The sequence below is a fragment of the Talpa europaea genome, assembly GCF_964194135.1.
Source record: "Talpa europaea genome assembly, chromosome: 11".
NCBI lineage: Eukaryota > Metazoa > Chordata > Mammalia > Eulipotyphla > Talpidae > Talpa > Talpa europaea.
In genome coordinates, this window is record NC_140078.1 from 95,174,509 (window position 1) to 95,193,307 (window position 18,799).

Sequence of the window (18,799 nt, forward strand, 5' to 3'; positions counted from 1 at the left end):
ATAGTTATTAATTATCTAGCTATTACTAAGCTCATCTTGGGGCAGTTGTCTCATTTGGGAAGTAAAGAAGCTACCCTGGTTCCTTCTAGATTTTCAGTGCTGCTGTCCCTGCTAGGAGAGGGAAGTCCCCGCACTCTTGTGCAGCAGCATTGGTCTCTGGCATTGAACCTGCCGTGTCTGCTGTCTCTCCGTGGCTGATGGAGGCTTCAGCACATGCCCTAGGCGCCAGCCTCTTTCCCTCCTGTGCTGTCCCTGGCCATTCTCTTGCATCCTCATTCATGAGCTCATGAGTTCTGAATGCTAAGTATCTAGCCCAGGTGTAGGGTAAGGTAAAAAAAGTGTCAGGCTTTGCTGCCCTCCCACCATTAGGATTGATGATGGAACCCTGTGTTCCTGAATGCATGCCTTATGGCGGGCACCTGGAGTAGGGTGTGGGCCTATGTAAGTAGATACACCTGGGCTGAGAGACTGGCCGTATAAGGGCGGCGTCACAGAGATGCCAGGAGAAGAGCCGAGTGAAAGAAGCGGAGGCCACGAGAAGGCTGGAGAGCCCAGAAAGACTGAGGACTCGCCCCGGGCTGGGAGGCCCCCCTGCTCCCTGCCTGCCGTGTACCTGGTAAATCCCAATAAAGCCTGAAAAAGCCACTGAGGACACTCCTTCACCTGGCCTGCTCGAATCATAAAAACCCTGCTCTGTGCTCTTCCTGCCACTACACAAGGGCCGTCCCGACCACGGCTGCCACAGCCCCTTGCTGGCCTGGTGGGCACATGTGGTTGCTAGGTCCAGCGGCGCTTGCCACTCCTGCGGATCACCCTGGTTTCCTGTGTGCTACCCCTCCAGCCCCTTGTCCAAGCTGGGTCCCATATTCCCTTCTCTACATTTAATGGCAGAGCTTGAGTTTTCCTTGCATGTTCTCTTTATTTACTGCAGCACTCTCCTTCCCAGTTCAGGCCCATTCCATCTTCCCTTAACCATCTGACAAATGGTTCTTTCTCCCTGTAAGCTTGCTGCCCACAAATCTTTAATTCCAGGTGCGAGCAGGGTAAATTTTTTTTTAAAGGTAAATTTTACTTATGAACAGGTTTCAGGCTGATGGTAATAAAATCTAAACCGTAGGAAAAAGTACCTCTTCCTCCGTGTTGCCTGAATCCTGCTCTCAGAAGCAGCTGTTACCAGCGTCTTGTCTTGGTGATTGTCCAGAGTTAAAGCTCATTGTGCCACTTCCTTTTTCTCACCCTTCCCTACTTTGCTTCTGGTGGGTTACAGGCAGGTTTCTGGGCCTGGCTCACGAGGCCTTCCTGTGCTGGGGCTGCTTTCTCTGTGCTCCTGGCTGTCCTGGATGCCGTTTTGGCTTTTGGCTTCTGTGCGTGATTCCGCTCTCTGCCTGTAGTTTGTGCCCTCCCTGTTTTGGCTCGCTATGTTTCTTTTCGTCCTCAGGACCAATTCAGGTGTTCTCTTCTGAAGGAGCCATCTGTGACGTCACTCCTCCACCTGGGGGTCACCTCCTGGCCTGCAGCCTCCTCTTGCCTCCCAGTGCGTCCTGCTGTGCTCAGGACACCTCTTCCTCTCTCAGTGCTGCCCCCTGGCAGGAGCCTCGTCTGTCATCTCTGTCCCCATCACTTGGCCCAGAGGCCGGCCCAAATCAGCAAAATGCTGGTACGACAGAATTTTAAGCCACAGGCTCAAATTTTCTTGACTTGAACCACAGTCCAGAAATGCTAATATAATAATTGATTTGACTTAATTGCCAACATTTAAAAATTCGAGGTTTTTCTTGCGTTCAATTTTTAACTTTTTTTTGGCACAATAGTTGAAAGTCTGGTCCACATGCCCAGTGGCGACTCTTTGCCAGAGTTATGAGGTGGCTGCCCTCTTGGGGGGGGGGTGTTGGCACCATGTGGGCTTATGCTGCTTCTCCCTTCGCAGGCCCCTTTCACTCACTTTTGTCACCTGCCTGACCTTTGTGGACATTTGTGTTTGTCACGCTGGGGGTGGGGGTCTGTAGAGCCTCTTGTTCTGACAGTCTGGGGTTTGAATCTGGGATGGCAGCCGGTGGATCTAATTTCAGCTCCTAGAAAACTGAAGGACTCGTGAGCAGAATCTCCACGGCAACAGCCTTCGGCAAGGAGAGGGCTCTTTTTAGAATCAGGATTGGGCTGCCCCTCTACTGGGATTGGGGTGTCCAGGCACCAGGAGCCACTGACTGACACAGACTCCCCGCAAGCTCATTCTTCTAGAAACTGCCCCCCGCTTAGCCTCACTAGATGAACTGTGAGCCCAGCTGGGCGAGAGCAGGTCTCTGTGTTTTCTCTCAGAAAATGGTGCACAGGGGGTGGTGTGGGGGCGGCCGTGGCTGTGGATCGCTGCTCACTCACCAGGTCACCTGCATCTCCGCTCCACCCCTTCTCCAGCTCTACCTGCCGCCTCCTGCCTGCGAGTGAGCTCATGCTAGTAATTCATTTGGTTAACAGCAAATCAGTCACAAATGCCAACTACAATGCTTTGAAGCTGCCTTTCCACATTGCCACTTCTTGAATGTGCCTAGATGAGTAACAATTTAAAGCCCCAAAAAACTGCTAATTTTCATAGCGCCGTTCTGCTACTTTAAGTGGGCTGCCTGATATAGGAGTACCCCTCCCATCTCCTACCCCGACGCTCCATAAAGCACCATTATAAATGAGGGGAAATGTGGCTTGCAAGTGGTTAGTGTCTTTGTTTTTCTTGAGTCACCCTTCAATGAGCACTGTTAACAGTCACCTGACCTCAGAAGGGCTCCAAATTGCTGTCTTCGCTTGTGTATCACTGTTCAGTGCCCAGGTTTGCATCCGAGTCTTGGCCCCAGGATTATGACTTTTGTGATCTCGGGAGTTGTTTCATCTCTGCGAGTCTAATCATCTGTGAAATGGGAGGGCACTTGGTGCATGTGAACAGGCTCAGTGAACACTAGTAATGGTGCTTTGATTATCCCTAAGAGGTGCCCCTGTCAACACTACCAGGTTTGAACTGCCGCCACGGTGAGCTTTGTTGCCCCCTTCTGGAGTGTGGGGCCATTGCATCCTCTCTGTTGTGCCAGGGTGTTAGGATTCCCTGATACCTTTCTTCAGATGCACCCTCTTGCAGCTTAGCTTCCTGTGCAATCTGCTTGCCTGTGAAACAGAGCTGCTTGGATAGACTTCGAACACCTCACACACACAGAGCACGTCTCGGCTTAGAGATGATACCATCCTCCCCAGTGAGCCGGGCTTGGGCCTTGCTGTCATCTTTCCCTCATATATTACTTTCAGATTTTTTTCTTCTGGAAAATGCATCTTATTTTTAAATGCCACCTGTTCACAATTTCTCATGAATACTTTTGGGTTTTTTTCTGAGCCTACATATATAGGCAAACTCTTTTCCTTTTTATAGTACAAATGAGATCACTCTGTATGTGCCACTCTGTAGATTGCTACCTTCCCTTGCCCTGGGCATGCTGCCAGATGCCAGGTCTTCAGTCACTTCACCTCTGCAGTGTCTTTCACGACCATTTTCTCCCCTCGCTCCTCAGAACGACACTGGTCAGCCCGCTCACTCCCGCTCCTGATTCCCACTTCTGTGGCAGTGACCCTGCCTTTGTGACCTCAGCCCCTCTTCCCGCCTTGCCAGACTGTTCTGTGCAAGAGAAGATCCTGACACAGTCACTGGTGATACTAGCGCAGTGTTAGGGACATGGGCCTTAATATTTCATAAATTCATGTAGTTAACAAATATTTGTGCATCTCCAGTATGCTGGGCCCTTGCTAACTGCAGATCTAGCAAGAGCGGAACTTGTGTCCTCGGACCTTAGATTCCAGAGGGAGTGACGTAAACATGCCATCAAACCTGTGTGCCCTGTTGGGTGGAGGACAAGTGTGGAGAGAAACAATGGAGCCGAGGAAGGGAGAGACAGAGTGACGGTGGGGTCATTAGTGGCATGCAGGAAGTGCCTTTGTGGCCGAGACTGCGTGGGACTCAGCTGCTGTTTCTGGCTTCTGCTAGTGACCTTAACTCCTCTGCCTCTCATTGCCCCTGTTAGGGGCCACTTCTGCCCACGTTATCATGGGCACCCCCTTGCTCTTGTTGTTGGGGGTGAGCATTCTTTGGCCCCCACAGCTGACTGGCAGGGGGCCAGTGGCCTGCTCTGCGCTTGGCCTTGCACCTGTGAGCTTCATGGCCCAGGCTGCGCCTTACCCTCCCTGTGCCTTGGTTCCCTTAGTTGGAAAGTAGGCGTGAGGATTAGTGAGGTGCTGTGATCACAGTGAGGGCTGAGTGCATAACTGCTACTCCTACCACTAGTGGGGAGCGACCCCTTTTCCTTTGCATATCTTCCTTGACTTATAGTGGGGCTGCATCCGGATAAACCCATGATAAGTTGGAAATATATGAAGTCGAAAGTGCACTTAATGTACCCGGCCCACCGAGCATCATAGCTTAGCCCAGCCAACCTTGAGTGCGCCCAAACCCCTGCATGGGCCCACAGTCGTAGACATGAGGGAGGTAAAAGCACTAAACAGTGTCCAGACAACAGTGTCCAGTAACGCCAGGAGTGGGCCGTCCATGCCTCTGATCGTGAGGAGAGCCACACCGCCCAGTCACTGGAGCCACACCGCCCAGTCACAGGAGAGATGACTGGACACTCGGCATGAACCCGGGAAAAAGCAGAAGTCACGTGACAGGGTACACGTCACTTTCATGCATGTTGAAGCCAGAAACTCCTGTGAGTGGAATCTTTTGTAAGTTGGGGCCTGTCAGTTGCAGGTCGGTGCTCACAACTCTCATTGGTCATTTCCTTCAGAAAGTGCTACCTGTGTTTTTCAAAGCAACGCCCTGTTCCCCCCGCCTTTCATTTGGAGGTGGCCACATGACTGACTTATTGACCTGGTTTAATGAAGAAGCCTCTAGCCCTCACTTTGGGAACTTGTCTCTAATTCAGTTGCTTTAGGGTGAGGGAAGGGTTTTGATTTCACCTGCAGTGAAGGGATTGTCAGGAGTGGGGGACTGGGCCCCCAGATGCATTTGTCAAGATGGAAGTGGTGAGGTGTCTGTGAGACTGTGGTTGAGGCCTGACTTCTGCGGCCATGGTTTGTGTGGTGAGGGGGCTGGAGGGGGTGGAGCAAGCTCCTCTGGGCTGTGGGTGTCACTGGAGATGTGTGGAGGCACTGAGAGTGCCCTGGTGGTGTGGGGTAGGCGTTCCCTGTTCCTCCAGGCTCAGGGCTGGTCCAGGCTTGGGCGGCCTGGCATCAGAATGGGAGGGCGCTCGAAGAAGAGTCTGCCCAATTTAATTCTGTCCAGATTATGGAAGAGGAGAGAGGAGACCTGCTTGAGGTCACAGAGGTGTGTGTAGATGTTCTCCATCTTGAGCGGGTGGAAATGTTAACTGTTGTTACTAGTGCTTAGTTCACGGATTCCTACATGCCCTGTCTGCGCCTGGCATGGGTTATAATTAATATCTGTACAGTGCTCTGTAGTTTCACATAATAGCTAATATTGGTTGTTTGTGCCAACCATTTATGTAGATTGCATCACTTAATCCTCACCCCAGCCCTGCAGTCTGTGCCACTTGCTGTTTCCACCTCACAGATGAAAAATCTGACTTAGAGATGAGAAGCCTCTTGTCTGAGGTCTCACAGCCAGTAAGCAGTTTGGGATTCAAAGCCAGGCCTGTCTGACCCCAAAGCACTTCATTCCTGAGCTATGCTGCACGCAGCCAGTCTAGCCGTAGGGGGTCCCCATTTTGCAGGTGAGGGGCACAAAGCTCAGAGCAGCTAAAGACCTGGGTCAAGGCTGCTCTGCTGGGATGTAAGCTGCCCTCGATCTGGCCCTTCACTGCTGAGAGCCCAGGCCTTTCTGGCCAACTCCGACGGCACAGTGACCCGTGGGCTTCTGGCACTGAATCCCCAGACCCGCCTGGCTCCAGAGGCCCCATTCTGGTGCTGCTGGTACAGGGAACCCTGCCCAGATGGTGTTTATTCTCGCATGACTACTGTGTGTGTGTATGTATATTTGTTGATTAAAAATATTACTTGCTGTATTTTGTAGCAACATTAAAAAATATTACAAATCTCCGACTGCCAACAAGAAGCTTGCCAATGTTTTCATTAACCCCTCGCTCACCGAGCAGTATGGTTCAATCGGTGCCCCCCAGTCTGGGGCTGGGAAATCAGGGCCCATGACTCACTGGTATAGAACTGCACCTCGCCATCCCTCACCCTTGGATCAAGTTGGACTTCTTAACCTTGGCCTGCCAGGGCTTGCGGCCTTGTCTTTGCCTGCCTCTCTGGCCTGCTCATCTGCTCTCGTTCTTCTTCCCACACAGTGGCCTTCTGTCAGGCCCTTGGACATGCCAGGCTCAGTTCTTGAAGACTTTGCACTTATGTTCTCCTCTGCTTGGAACTAGATGATTTTCTCCCAGATCCAGCGACATCGGCGTGGTTGGGGCCTCCTCATTCAAGGGCGAGGCCTCTCCGAGAGGCTGTGCCGGCGCCCGTGGCTCTCCGCTCCCCACAAGATGCCATGGCCACAGTGCCGCGTCTCCCCATCCCGCTGCTTGTCACTAACACCCCCCCCACCGACTTACAGTAAATATATTTTAATAGCTCTGAGTTAGGGGTGACGCACAGGAAGTGGAATGTTCATTTCATGACTTCTTTATTGTCCTCAGGTGATATAAAAACAAGTGTATGATTTGATGGTAGTGCCAGAGGTTGGATGAAACGGGGTATGTGAGGTTGTTCGTTTACTTGCTTATGGTCTCTCACCCCTGGCAGGGTGTGTGCTCCTGAGCGCAGGGGCCAGGCCTCTTCGCTGAGGCTTCATTCACCACAGTGGCTGTCCCCCAGGGTGCTTACTTAGCAAATACTTGATGAAGGGAAAGGGGCGGCAGTCACCAGGTCCTTAGCCAGGCCGTTTCCTCTGCCCCCTCCTGGCTGCAGCCTTTCTCTGCGCCAGTGCCTGCTCTTGCTGGTCAGCGGCCCTTGCCTGCAGCCTGCTTGGGGACTTCGCCAACCATCACCACCTCTTTCAGGCACCTCACACGTGTCCTCAGATCCCTGCCCCCACCTGCATGGGTTATGGGCCTGTGCACGTCCCTGAGGATACTCATCCCCTGCCCCGTCCCTCAGAAGATCGGTGCCCCTTAGTGGAGTCCACTTCAAGGGGGCAAAAAGGGAAGCAGTGCCTTGTGGTGTGCTGGTAAATGTTTACCCGCTGCTCTTCTCCCCGAAAAGTACCCCAATTTGCTACATCTCCCTCCGTGGTCTATTTCAGTCTACTGTCATGAAGTCACCAGCCTGCAGAATCCTTGGACGTGAAAACATGCGCTCTCACCACCCCATTCCCGGATCTTCTTCCCGTGCAGCCTGTGATCATCCTTGAGGGCCTGCTGTGTCCCCACCCACCTGGGAGAACCTTCAGCCTCGCCCAGCCATTGCCTCCCACTCTGCCGGGTGTCCCACCTTGACCCTTTGTGGGGCATTTAGAATCAGAAAGGGGCATGTCTGTGGCCCCGCTGCAGAGCTTCCTGACTTACCAGTGCCCTGACTTGTGACGGGTCTGAGCTGCTGTTGCTGTTAAAAAAGGGAGCCAGAGAACTCAGGAAGGCACTTTCCCTTTTATAATCTGAGATTTTGTATCTATAACCAAGCTAATTGGCTACTCTCTCAAAATAGCCTCTTTTCCTGATTTTCCTTCTTTTGTCATCCTCACTCAAGTTCTTCCACTCACTTGAGATGAAATTCCTTTTTCTTTAACTTGGCGCCCTCCTCTGCCCTCACCGCCGAGGCGGCCCAGACAAAGCCTTTCATTCTGTGCTGCCACCGCTGCAGGCCCTTGTCCTTTCATGACCAAGGGAACGCTCCCCACGCCAACATGCTCCCTGTAACACTGCTGATTCATCTTCTGAAAACACTACTGATGTTCTTTCCTGGCTCCGAAACCTCTGGCAACGCCCCACAATTGTTTCAGCTCTTCTTCCTGACTTCCAAACCTCTTTCCATGCCAGCTTCATCTAAGCCCGGTCTTACAACCCACACCTTCCAAAATGAGCCCAGGGCTGCCAGCACCCTGGCCTCTTACTGTCTGTCTGGGAGTCTGCTTGCCCTGTGCAAGATCCATCCCCCACAGCCCCAAGCCCCTCAAAATGCTGTAGCTCCTCTCCTAAATATTGCTTCTGTCATGAGAATCCATTCTGATGGATCTTCCTTGGGATGTCTTGCTGCTTTGGGGCAACTTCCTGTCTGTATTTCTCATTTGTCTTTGGTTCTTTTCATTTGTAACAGCTTTCCTGAGATGTGATTCACATGTCATGCGAGTCACTCATCTAAAATATGCAATTCAGTGGTTTTTAGAATACTTGTAGGTAGGTGCAACTGTTAGCAATCATTTTTAGTACACTTATGACATCCCCTAAAAACCTCTTATTCTTTAGCCATCAGACCCACCCTCCCCACACCACCCAAGATATTTCTCTGTCCTTCACATCTCAAATAAGAGAAGTCATATAACATGTAGCCTCTTGTGTCTAACTTCTTTCAGCATTGTGGTTTGGGGTTCATCCCTGCTGTGGCAACAGCAGTTTATTCCTTTTTATGGCTGAGTAATATTCCACTGCATATTGTGACACATACTGTGATACATCACATTTTACTTGTCCATTTATCAGCTAATGAACATGGATTGTTTCCACCTTTTGGCCATTATGGAGAATGCTGATATGAACATTCAATGTGCACTTTTTTCTGTGGATGTGTTTTTATTTCTGTTGAGTATGCAGACCCAGGAGTGGAATTACTGGATGAAATGGTAATTCTTAAGTTTTGCCTTTTGAACAACTTTCAGACTCTTTCCCACAGTGGCTGCAGCACCTTTATAGTCTTAGCGGCAATGTAGAGGGTTCTGATTTCTCCACATCCTTGCCAACACTTGTCATTACCAAGCTGCGATCATAGCCATCCTTGGGGGTATGAAGTGGTATCTCACTGTGGATTGAATTTGCCCTTCTTTCATGATTAATGATATTGTGCATCTTTTCATTGCTTATTGGTCATCATTTATATATCTTCTTTGGAGAAATATCTACTCAGATACTTTACCCAGTTTTTAATTGGGTTATTTGTATGAGGTCTTTGTTCTAGATGCAGATTCCTTATCGGATATGATTTTCAAATATTTTCTCCCTTTCTCAGGGTTGTCTTTTCATTTGCTTGATTGTGTTCTTTGATACGCAAAGCCTTTCAATCAATGAAGTCTAATCCATCTGGGTTTTCTTTGGTTGCTTGTGCTTTTGGTATCCTATCTATGAATCCACTGCCAAAGCCAAGGTCGTGAAGATTAACCCTTATATTTTCTTCTAAGAATTTCATTGTTCTATCTCTGACATTCAGGTCTCTGGTCCACTCTGAGTTGGTTTTTGTATAGAGTGTGAGCTAGTTCTCTAGCTTCATTCTTTGGCATTTGGAAATCCGATTGTTGTACAAACGTCATTTGTTGAAGAAACTTTTTTTTCCCACTAAATTGTTTTGGCACCCTTGTCTATTAACCACCGATCCTGGTGTGCATGTGATAAATTGATTGATGTATGTATATATATACACATATGCACTTACAGGTTTATTTCTGGATACTTCTCTTCCACTGCTATATATACTTAGTCTTCTCTCATCTTATATATCATGAATTAGCTATTTGATCTATTATACTAGAGGGACTAAATTATTATTATTATACTCTTTAGTCACTAAGGAAATGCTCATGGTAAAAATAATTAAACAGAGATGTAAGAAGTTGGAGGAGATCCAGGTGCTCCTGCCCTGACTTGAGAGACAGAACCATCGCGAGTGTTTTGTATGTAGACTGGACAGACACAGGCGTAGCGTATGAACATATGTGTGAAGACTCAAATGCAGCTCACATTTGTATATATGTATATATTGACATTTCAGCTACATTTGTATGTGTCTGCATTTTTATAATTGTGTATGTCTTTTTACAAAATGGAATATTCTGTGACTTTAAAAATCAGCAGTGTATCCTGTGTTGTCTTCTGTGAAGGTGCGTACTTGACTGACCTCATTCTTTCTTAATGGGTCCATAAGATCCCATGGAATATTTACACCATCAGGTCTCTAACCAGCTCCCATTGTTGCATATTTATGTTGCTTCCTCTTTTTCCCCTATTCTGATGCCACTCTGTACGTATGGGAGCACTTCTCTCAGCTGGATACCTGGAAAAGTGGAGTTGCTGATCATGGCTTTTGTCTTAAAATCATTTTTAATGTCTTCCTCTCAGCTGTGCTTTATGATGCCTTGCACATATTAGGCATTTAATAAATATTTACTGAAGTGAACTCTTAAGGGTTTTTATTCTGGATTTATCCCTAGCTTGCTATTTCATTTCAGTAAACTGTTTTATGACACCCTCATGCCTATTTCACTTCCTCTCAAATGAATGAAAGCTTTGGTTAGCCAGTCTTTGTTAGGGGGAGCTAAGGTGGAGTGAGTCAAGTTTTGTTGTGATGGTCTCTTTTGTGTGTGGCACGGGGTGGGGGGGCGGGTACACAGAGGTGAGTAGGAGGTAGCTCCAGGTATTTACACACCATTAGGATGAGGCAGGTAGGACATATGGTACTTCCCTAGGAGACACACTTGTTCTAGTGGGAGTATAAAGGTAGGGGAGAAATGTAACTTGGGTGCTACCAGGGAAGGCTTCACAGAGGAGGGGGCTTTGTGATGGGGGAAGGGTATGATTTGGAGAGGTGGAGATGTACCAGGGGTGGGGGGGGGGGGCTAGCGATACATCTCTACAGAGCAGCAGCGTGCAGGATTTACAGGAGGTAAATTTGGGTCCCCTGCACAGGGGGAGCAGTAGGAGATGAAGCGGGAAACGATTGGGGGTGTGCCCCGCTCAGCCAGGAATCCAGACGGGATGGTACTCATCTGGTAGGTGTTGGGTACCACCAGGTTTTTGAATACAGTTATGATCACTGGAGTTGGTCTTGAGGAAGGTATGCCCAGTACATCTGGGGCAAGGGTAAAGGGTCTTCATTTCCAGAGATTTCTGTGATGTAACTTCTCTCCATTCTTCCCTTAGCTGTCTGAAAATGTGGTTAATCGCATGAAGGATCCCAGCCAGCCCTCCAAAGTGGGTCAGCCAGTTCCTCCTTGCACTCCACCTTCTTCATTTGGCACCTCTAAAGGCCCACAGAAAGGTACGGTGGGGAGCTACTAGTCTGCGGCAAGGGGCAGAGCGTGTGAGAAGAAAGAGGACAGTGGTCGCGATGGAGCATGTCAACAGTAACGGGGCTCCCTTTGCTTCTGGGTGATGTGAGCAGTTCCTCCCAGGGCAGCGGGGCTCCCCAAGTCTGGTGGTCACTGTCTTCCATGATGAAATTAACACAGATTTAGGCCCATCTTCTGTGGCTGGGGCCAGACTGTTTCCCCTCACTCTGTTTCAGTCTCCCTAGATGCTAAAATTAAGTGAAAGGGCTTGGTTTTTAAGGATCTCCAGAAGAAGCATAACCATTATTACTGTTTGGTATGTCCTACAGAATGATTGCAAGTTCTATGAACTGGGCAAGGTAGGGGGAATTGCGTTGATACCTTTGGCATGAAACTCGAGTTTTGGTCCTGGCATGGCTCCTCGGACACTTCATGCTGGGCTTCTAGAAAGACCTACCACCTTGCACCTGCCAGGAGCTTTGTTCCTTCTTCTGTTGTAACCATTGCAAATGAAGAAAAGTGTGCATTTCTCCTTTGTGTTAGCAAACACCAAGGAACAAAAATATTATGATATTACAAATGGAAAGCTCCTTGGAACGACTGCTGTTCCACTTGATAAATTCTTGTACATGAGAATCTGGGTTTTTGCTATACCTGTAACTTGAATTTTTTCTCATTGATTGGCTCGAGGTGGCCGTTGGCATCATTCATCTGGTGTGTGGTCTCATGTTAGAGTTGTCTTTGCTGCTGCTCTTCCCTGTTAGGCAGAACACTGCTGAAAGGCACAAGCCATGTCCACTCAGTACTTACCCAGCTAGCCAGTGACCAGGCTGCACCATTCTGATGGCATCCAGCTCTAGTTAAGGAGCCTGAGGTGTCTGTTGTAGCTTATGGTGTAATACAACGACACATTTCTGGAAGCATGTCCAAGGTCCAGGGTAGCATGGAGGAGAGAGTGACTCATTATTTTAGAGAGGGGCTTGAAGGGGAGATGACTTCTGAACTGGGTTTTGAAACTGGGTTTAGGCTGTGGTGAACAGCAGAGCAGAGGCCCAGAGGCATGGCATAGCCTGTGTGGGGACTCGGAAGTGGTTTACTATCTCTGGAGTACTGGGGAAGGGAGGCGGCACGTGGTGTTCAGGCCCAGGTTATGGAAATGTGTGTGCCATGCCAGAGAGCCCCACTGGCATCATCCTCACATCCACACCTCGGGCTCCTTAACTAGAGCTGGATGCCATTAGAAAGGCTGTGCCCCAGCACTGGGCACATGGCCTGGTCAGCAGCCAGCACTGGTAAGTACTGAGCAGACATGGCTTCTGCCTTCCACAGTCTTCTGCCTAACAGGGAATAGCAGTAGAAAGCCAGCTAAGATTCCTTACACCTCTACCCCTGTATTGTCTGCCTCAGGCCTTCCCAGAGCAATAGAGCAAATCAATTGTCTGGATTTGGATTAGCCTATGATCTTTTTGAATATCTACCAAGGGGCTGAATGATATTCTTAAAACCTACAGAAGACTTCCTTGTCCTGAACCAGAAGGCTGAGCTCCCCCTGGCATTTCCAGCCAGCTGATGGGAGGGGTCTAGTAAGACTCAGTCCGCTTAAATAAACTGGATTAACTGGGGAGAGGGAGAAAACGATGAAAAAGCAAACATAGCCAAAATATATTGTGCATGTATCAGTGTGAACTTTGAAAGATAAAAGAAGCATTTGTTTCAATTTTGGTAAGTTTCAGCAGTTTATAAAGTCAGAATGGTGGTTCATTTGCCGTTTGGTTTTCGTTATAACAAAGTGCTTTGCTCTTTCAAGGCTAAGTGTGAATTTGAGTCGCTGAATGCTGAAGAACAGTCAGCATAAATGGACTGTCTTGAAGTTGACTAATTCTAAGATACTTTACTTTTAAAGTCAGTTTTTGCTTTTATTTTAGTAATGGAACAAGATTAGAAAAAGAAGTTAAAATGAAATCCTTATGTCACACCATACTCCAAAATAAACGTTAGAGGAAATAACGATTTCAATGTAAGAATCGAAACCATAAGAATACGATAACAAGTTGACTTTTTAAGCTCCCCAATCAAGTGAAGAAACCTGAAATTAGGAAGGAAAGTGGGAAATATGAGCAATTTGATTTGATTTAGAAAAAATAAATGAATCTTGAATTATAAACTAAGGAAACAGCATTTTCCCTTTAACTGCAGGGGATATGTTCCAACACCCCCAGTGGATGCCAGGACCTTGAGTGCTACCGACCCCTACACACACTGCTCTTCTGTGTGGAGGTTTAATTCAGAGCCTGGGATCAGAAGAGATTAACAGCAGTAACTCCTCATTAAATAGAACAATTATAGCAATTACTGTAATAAAAGTTATATGAATTTTGTCTTTTTCTTACTCTCTTTTTCTTTTTAAGATACTTATCTTATTGTATCTGGTATTTTTCAGGCCATGGTTGACTGTGGGTAACTGAACCTTTGAATCAGTAGCCTGCAGTACAACATGACAGAATATTGGTAGTCTCATCATATAAAGAGTTCTTAAAGATCTTGAAGACAACTCAATAGAAAAGGTGCACAAATGGTCATGGACATGTGATGTCGCCACTTCACTCATGATTAAGGACACATGTTAATGAGCGAGGGAGCAGGGAATGAGCAGGTGGGGCAGGGGATTAGAGCCACAACAGATAGAATTTGTAGTTATAACAAAGGAAATTTCTATAAAAAGCAAAATGAGTATGATAAATTCTGCCTCAATAAAGGTGCTGTAAGTAAATAAATAAGAACAGGGAGCTTTAATGACAAAAATCAGGCGGCAGAGAACCCTTCTCTCATCCCCAGTTGAGAACCTGGCTGGTTACTCAAGAGCATTTAGCTGTGCCCTCCTGGCAGCTGGAGCACTGCCGGGCGTCCTTCTGTGCGAGCCCGTCTGGAATCATAGGTTGATTACTTTTGGCAGTGCCTCCCTGAAGGGTTGAGTGCCTTTGAAAGGTCTTGGGAGTCAATAACAGATCTTCACTTATTATTTCACAAAGGCTGGTTCTTCTGTAATATTTTTGTCTGTCCTAATCACTGCTGCTTTAGAATCCTAGGAATGGATATAGGAGAGGCCGATACAACGCCACAGAAAAGTGTGCAAATTTGGCCCAAAGGTGTTTTGGGAAGGATGGAGGCTGGGGCGGAGGGTAGGGAGAGTCAAAGCTTTCAGCATCACCAAGTGGCTCAGAGAGTAGAGTGAACTCGATTTACTCAGAGATCCTCGAGTTTAATGCCGTCAAAAAGGTAGACCTGCTGTAACAACCCACAGCCTGGTAAGACTAGATGTGGGTTAGTGTTTGCCACATTTGCATTGCAAATCTGTAGATGGGGTACTCAGGGAAAGAAGGTTTAAGAGGAGTCCCCCACCATGCCAAAATGTAGACCCCAAGGCTGCCTTTTCAGCTTGCAGCGGAGCAGTTCTGCAGCCCCTGCTGGCCTGTGCGTGGGGGATGACCTAGATCCTGGTGTGGGGTGATGGGTGATCAGGAGCACTGTGCTCTGAGGCTCTGCCTGCTTTGGGCATCACAGTGAGCAGTCCTGGTGCAGAACTAGGGCACCAGGGGCCATGGGCCTCATGCTCTCCCATGGGTGAGGTCAGTTACAATACTGGATGTGCTGTGTGTCCCTCCACAGGGTGCTGTCTGTGGAGTGCACTCCCAGGCCCTTTCCTGGGTGACCACTATGACTTGATTCTGGGGTGCTGCTGACAATCTTTTCTAACTTTGCAGACACCAAACAGCCCAAGTCAGAGCACAGTGGAGACCAGCAGCCCTTTGGGCCAGAGGATCTCCTCAGGAGGTGAGTGTGAGTGCCTGCTGGGGCTGACCACCCGATGTGCTGATGGCCTGAGGGTTTGTCTCCCTCCTTGTCTGATAACCTTAAAGAATAGGTGGTGCTGATCTTAATTTAAAGATGAGGAGACACCAGAAGGCACGTGGGAGAGTTGATTGCTGATGTTCTTAAAAATTCACTTTCCAATGCTAGGGAGCATTAAATAGACGAGTAGCTGGACCATTTGTGCCTGCGCAGTGTGCAGGCACATCACAGCGCTAGGAAGAAGAGAGCGCAGCCTTCACAGGACCTTGGTGACTTCCCATCAGCACAGACCACAACCCGAAGTGCCCACCCCACCTTTGAGACTCCCACACTGAGGGGGAGCTGCTCCCTCTTAGAGTGGTTAAGTGGTTAATCCTTCCTATGACTACAGGTTGCAGCCTGAGGCTGTGACTTACTGGTTATGTGACCCTGGATAGTCATTACATCTCTCTAGTCCTCTGGGAAAGGCACATTGATTGGCATTACCTCCGCTATTGGGGTGTTGTCATGAGTCAACATGGTAATGCAGGAACGCTTGAGCATAATGCCTGGCACATGGAGTTCTCAAGGAGTGCTGAGGTGAGGATGGTTGACTTCTTCAGTATCCCTGAGGACGTTGACCTCTGGACGGTCGAAGGACCCAGTGAGTTAGCTCCTGGTTCCCTGTAGTGGATCAGCCACGCCGTCTGTTCCCTAGTCATGGATTAATTCTAAGAATTTCCCTTCCCTGATCCTAAACAGTACCTTCAAGAATAGCTTTCCTGAATCTTTTTCTTTGTGCTTTTAAACATTTTAAAAATGTTCACGTAATATGCTTATGAAAAACTTAGAAAATTCACAAAACGAAAAAAAAATTGGTAGACTTATCTCACAATAACCACTGCTAACATTTTGGAGTGTTTTTTCAAATGTCTTCTCTCCCCTAGCTTAGGATTACCTGTTCAAAGTTATATAGAACTATATATTGCTATTTTACTTAGTCTTGTAATTATTTTCTGCTTGGTGCACCTGCTTTATAAACATTTTTATTGCTAAAAGTATTATTTATTATTGGGCTTCAATTTTCAGGTTCAACCTGTAGATGAATCAAAGAATCCATTTTGAATGGCGATGTGATACACCATTGTTTCTTTGATGTGGTCTTGCTTGCTGGACATTTGAGTTGTTTGGATTATTTTACAAGATCAGTAGTAGATCAAAGGGTAGAAACACATTCAGGATGAAAGTTAAATGTTTAAAACAAAGGGCTGCTCAATGTGGATGGAGCTAGAAGGAATTATGCTCAGTGAAATAAGCCAGAAGGAAAAAGAAAAATTTCAGATGATTTCACTTATAATAGGAATATAGGGGAACCAAATAAGACATCAGTGTAAAAAAAATAATAATAGTACAAAACACAACAAAGCAAAAACAGACAATTATAAACCAGAGACATCCTGCAGGGGAGGAAGAGGGAGAGGGGTGAGAGGAGGGAGTGAGGAGCACAGGGGACTATGGTGATGGTGCACGGGTGCCTTGGGGAAAGAGACTCTATGGGGACTCAATCTGGGGGGGTCGGGGGAAGCAAATATTGTCTAAAAAATGTAAAAAATGATAAATGTTAAAATCAAAAAAAATAAAACAAAGGGCTGCTGCTCTCAAAACCTCTCAAGCTCTTGAGCAGAGGCTGGGGACACTGGGGTCCCCACCCTGCCAACCCCCTTGGTAGGCGTGGTTGGCCCGGGATCGAACCTCTGCCCTGAGGATCCTTATTGGGCCTATGACTGCCTGACTCCTTACCTAGTGGTCTGACCAGGTCTCCTCTTCCTAGTGTATACTAACCTAGCAGAGAAAGTATCACTATATTCCCTCCCTCTGGGGACTGGCACTGATGCCTGGCCTCAGAGGGGCTCATAAGGAGTGTGGGGGTTTCCCAGCCTTAGAGTCTCCTGGTCTGCTGAAGTGAGCATGCAAGCCTTTCCTGCATTGCCATTCCCCAGCCGTGCTGTCTGCATCTGTTTTTCCCTTCTCCCTTCTGGCACAGGTATAAACAGGAGCAGGCCACATTCCAGGAAGAACTGTTCCAGGTGGCAAAGAGGGAAAGAGAGGCAGCCAGGAAGCACTGGAGTGAGTCCCCGCAGACTAGGGAGGGCTGTGCTGACCAGGAGAAGCTGAAGGCAGCCCAGCTGGTGAGTGCGGCTCTCCCAGAGCAGGGCGTGTGTGCTGGCAGCACTGGGAAGCAGACCGTGGGCCCTGGGACCTGATCTGTCTGGGGCCTCCCTATGGGGATGGGGTCTGCCTCTTGGAAAGGGTGTCTTTCTCCAGACCATAGACTTAGAGTCTTCCAGCCTGGCTCTTTCACTGACTTGCGTTGCTGCCTCTCATCTGTGTTCTTAGTGTTTGCAGACCTCGAGCCTGCACACTAAGGGGCTGGTCATCCGATGCTCTGCTCCTTCCCTCTGTGTGCAGCGGTGGAATATGTGCCCGGAGGGTGTGAAGGGAGAGGACTAGGGACTTGAGGCCATGAGATAAACAAGATGGAGAGCATAATTTTCAGAGTCAGGTAGTGTGGGTGCAAATTCTAGCTCCCTACTCACCATCTTGGGCGCATCTCTGATCCTCTGGGAGCCTTGGTCAAGATCCTGACATTTGCGCATAGAATTACCTGAGGGATGCGAGGAGTGAATACTGTCCAGGGCTTAGCACGTACCTGACAGATCCTGAGAGTGTGCTGTTGCTGCTATTACTACATTTAACTGATGGAAGGGTATTACTTAGGATTCGTCCTGCAGTAAGTGAAGGCTTTATTCCCAAGCTCAAGGCTCTAGGAGTGCTCCACGACTGACTGATTCAGCAGCTTACTGGTATCTTCAGGGACCCTGGTTCTTTTCCTTACGCTGAGTTCCTCAGGGTGTCTGTGTAGCCTGGCCTGTGCAGCCTGGCCTGGCTGTCCCCACAGTTAAACCACGGCTGCTTCTGCCCCAGGTCTCATGCAGACAGGATGACACTCGGCAGAAGTGTGGCTGTGTTGGCTCTGTCGGCAGGGAGCGCTTACCAGAAGCTCCGAGAGGAAGTCCTCTTCCGTCATTGGCCTGAATTGCACCAGGTTCCACTGCCCCGTGGCTAGACCACTCCTCAGTGAGGGGACAGGGAGGGCCTGCTGACTGGAGCCAGGCTCTTTTCTAGTCACATTACCTTGGGGAGGGCCAGGACTGATAGCGAGGAAGGGCAGAGGTGGAGTGGCAGTTGGCAGCCCCTAATCATAGGCTTCGGAGGCCAGGAGACCAGAGCAGCCTGGCCCTGCTTTAAGTGGGTGGCCTGTGGCTTGCTGTGCTCCATGGAAGGAAGTTGGAGATGATGTGACACTGCCATTTTGGATGGCCCTCCTGGGAGCAGAGGCGTCTGCTCAGCGTTCAAAGTATGTGGTAGGCACATAAGAAATGCTGGTTGAACTAGGCCTTTGGGAAATACAATGTCAGTATGTGATCCTGGGGATATTATCAGCCCAGTCGGGAAGATAGACTTTAACCCAGAAATGTGAAGAAGGTTCCAGTCGGGTACAGTGACTGAAATGGAGGTACAGGCTGTACCTCGGGAATGTGGGGGGCATTGGTGTGGGCAGAGACACATTCTGCTTGGCCTAGAGTGATGTGTGGTGTCCTGGCCGAGGGGGCAGACAGGCAGGTGTCGAGGAGGTGGTGGGACATAGGGAGAGAAGCGAGTGGGTGTGAAGCCAGGCTG

At 48.6% G+C, this 18,799-nt stretch overlaps 1 protein-coding gene across 1 annotated transcript in view; it reads left to right on the top strand.

The window, feature by feature from the left end:
- The window catches only part of CHCHD6 (coiled-coil-helix-coiled-coil-helix domain containing 6), a 205,261-nt gene that overhangs the window by 7,721 nt on the left and 178,741 nt on the right, over nucleotides 1–18,799 (top strand). The window contains exons 2-4 of the mRNA XM_084246432.1: nucleotides 11,103–11,220; nucleotides 14,992–15,061; nucleotides 17,103–17,247. Coding sequence (XP_084102558.1) covers nucleotides 11,103–11,220; nucleotides 14,992–15,061; nucleotides 17,103–17,247 — 333 coding nt within the window. The remainder of the gene's footprint in view (nucleotides 1–11,102; nucleotides 11,221–14,991; nucleotides 15,062–17,102; nucleotides 17,248–18,799) is intronic.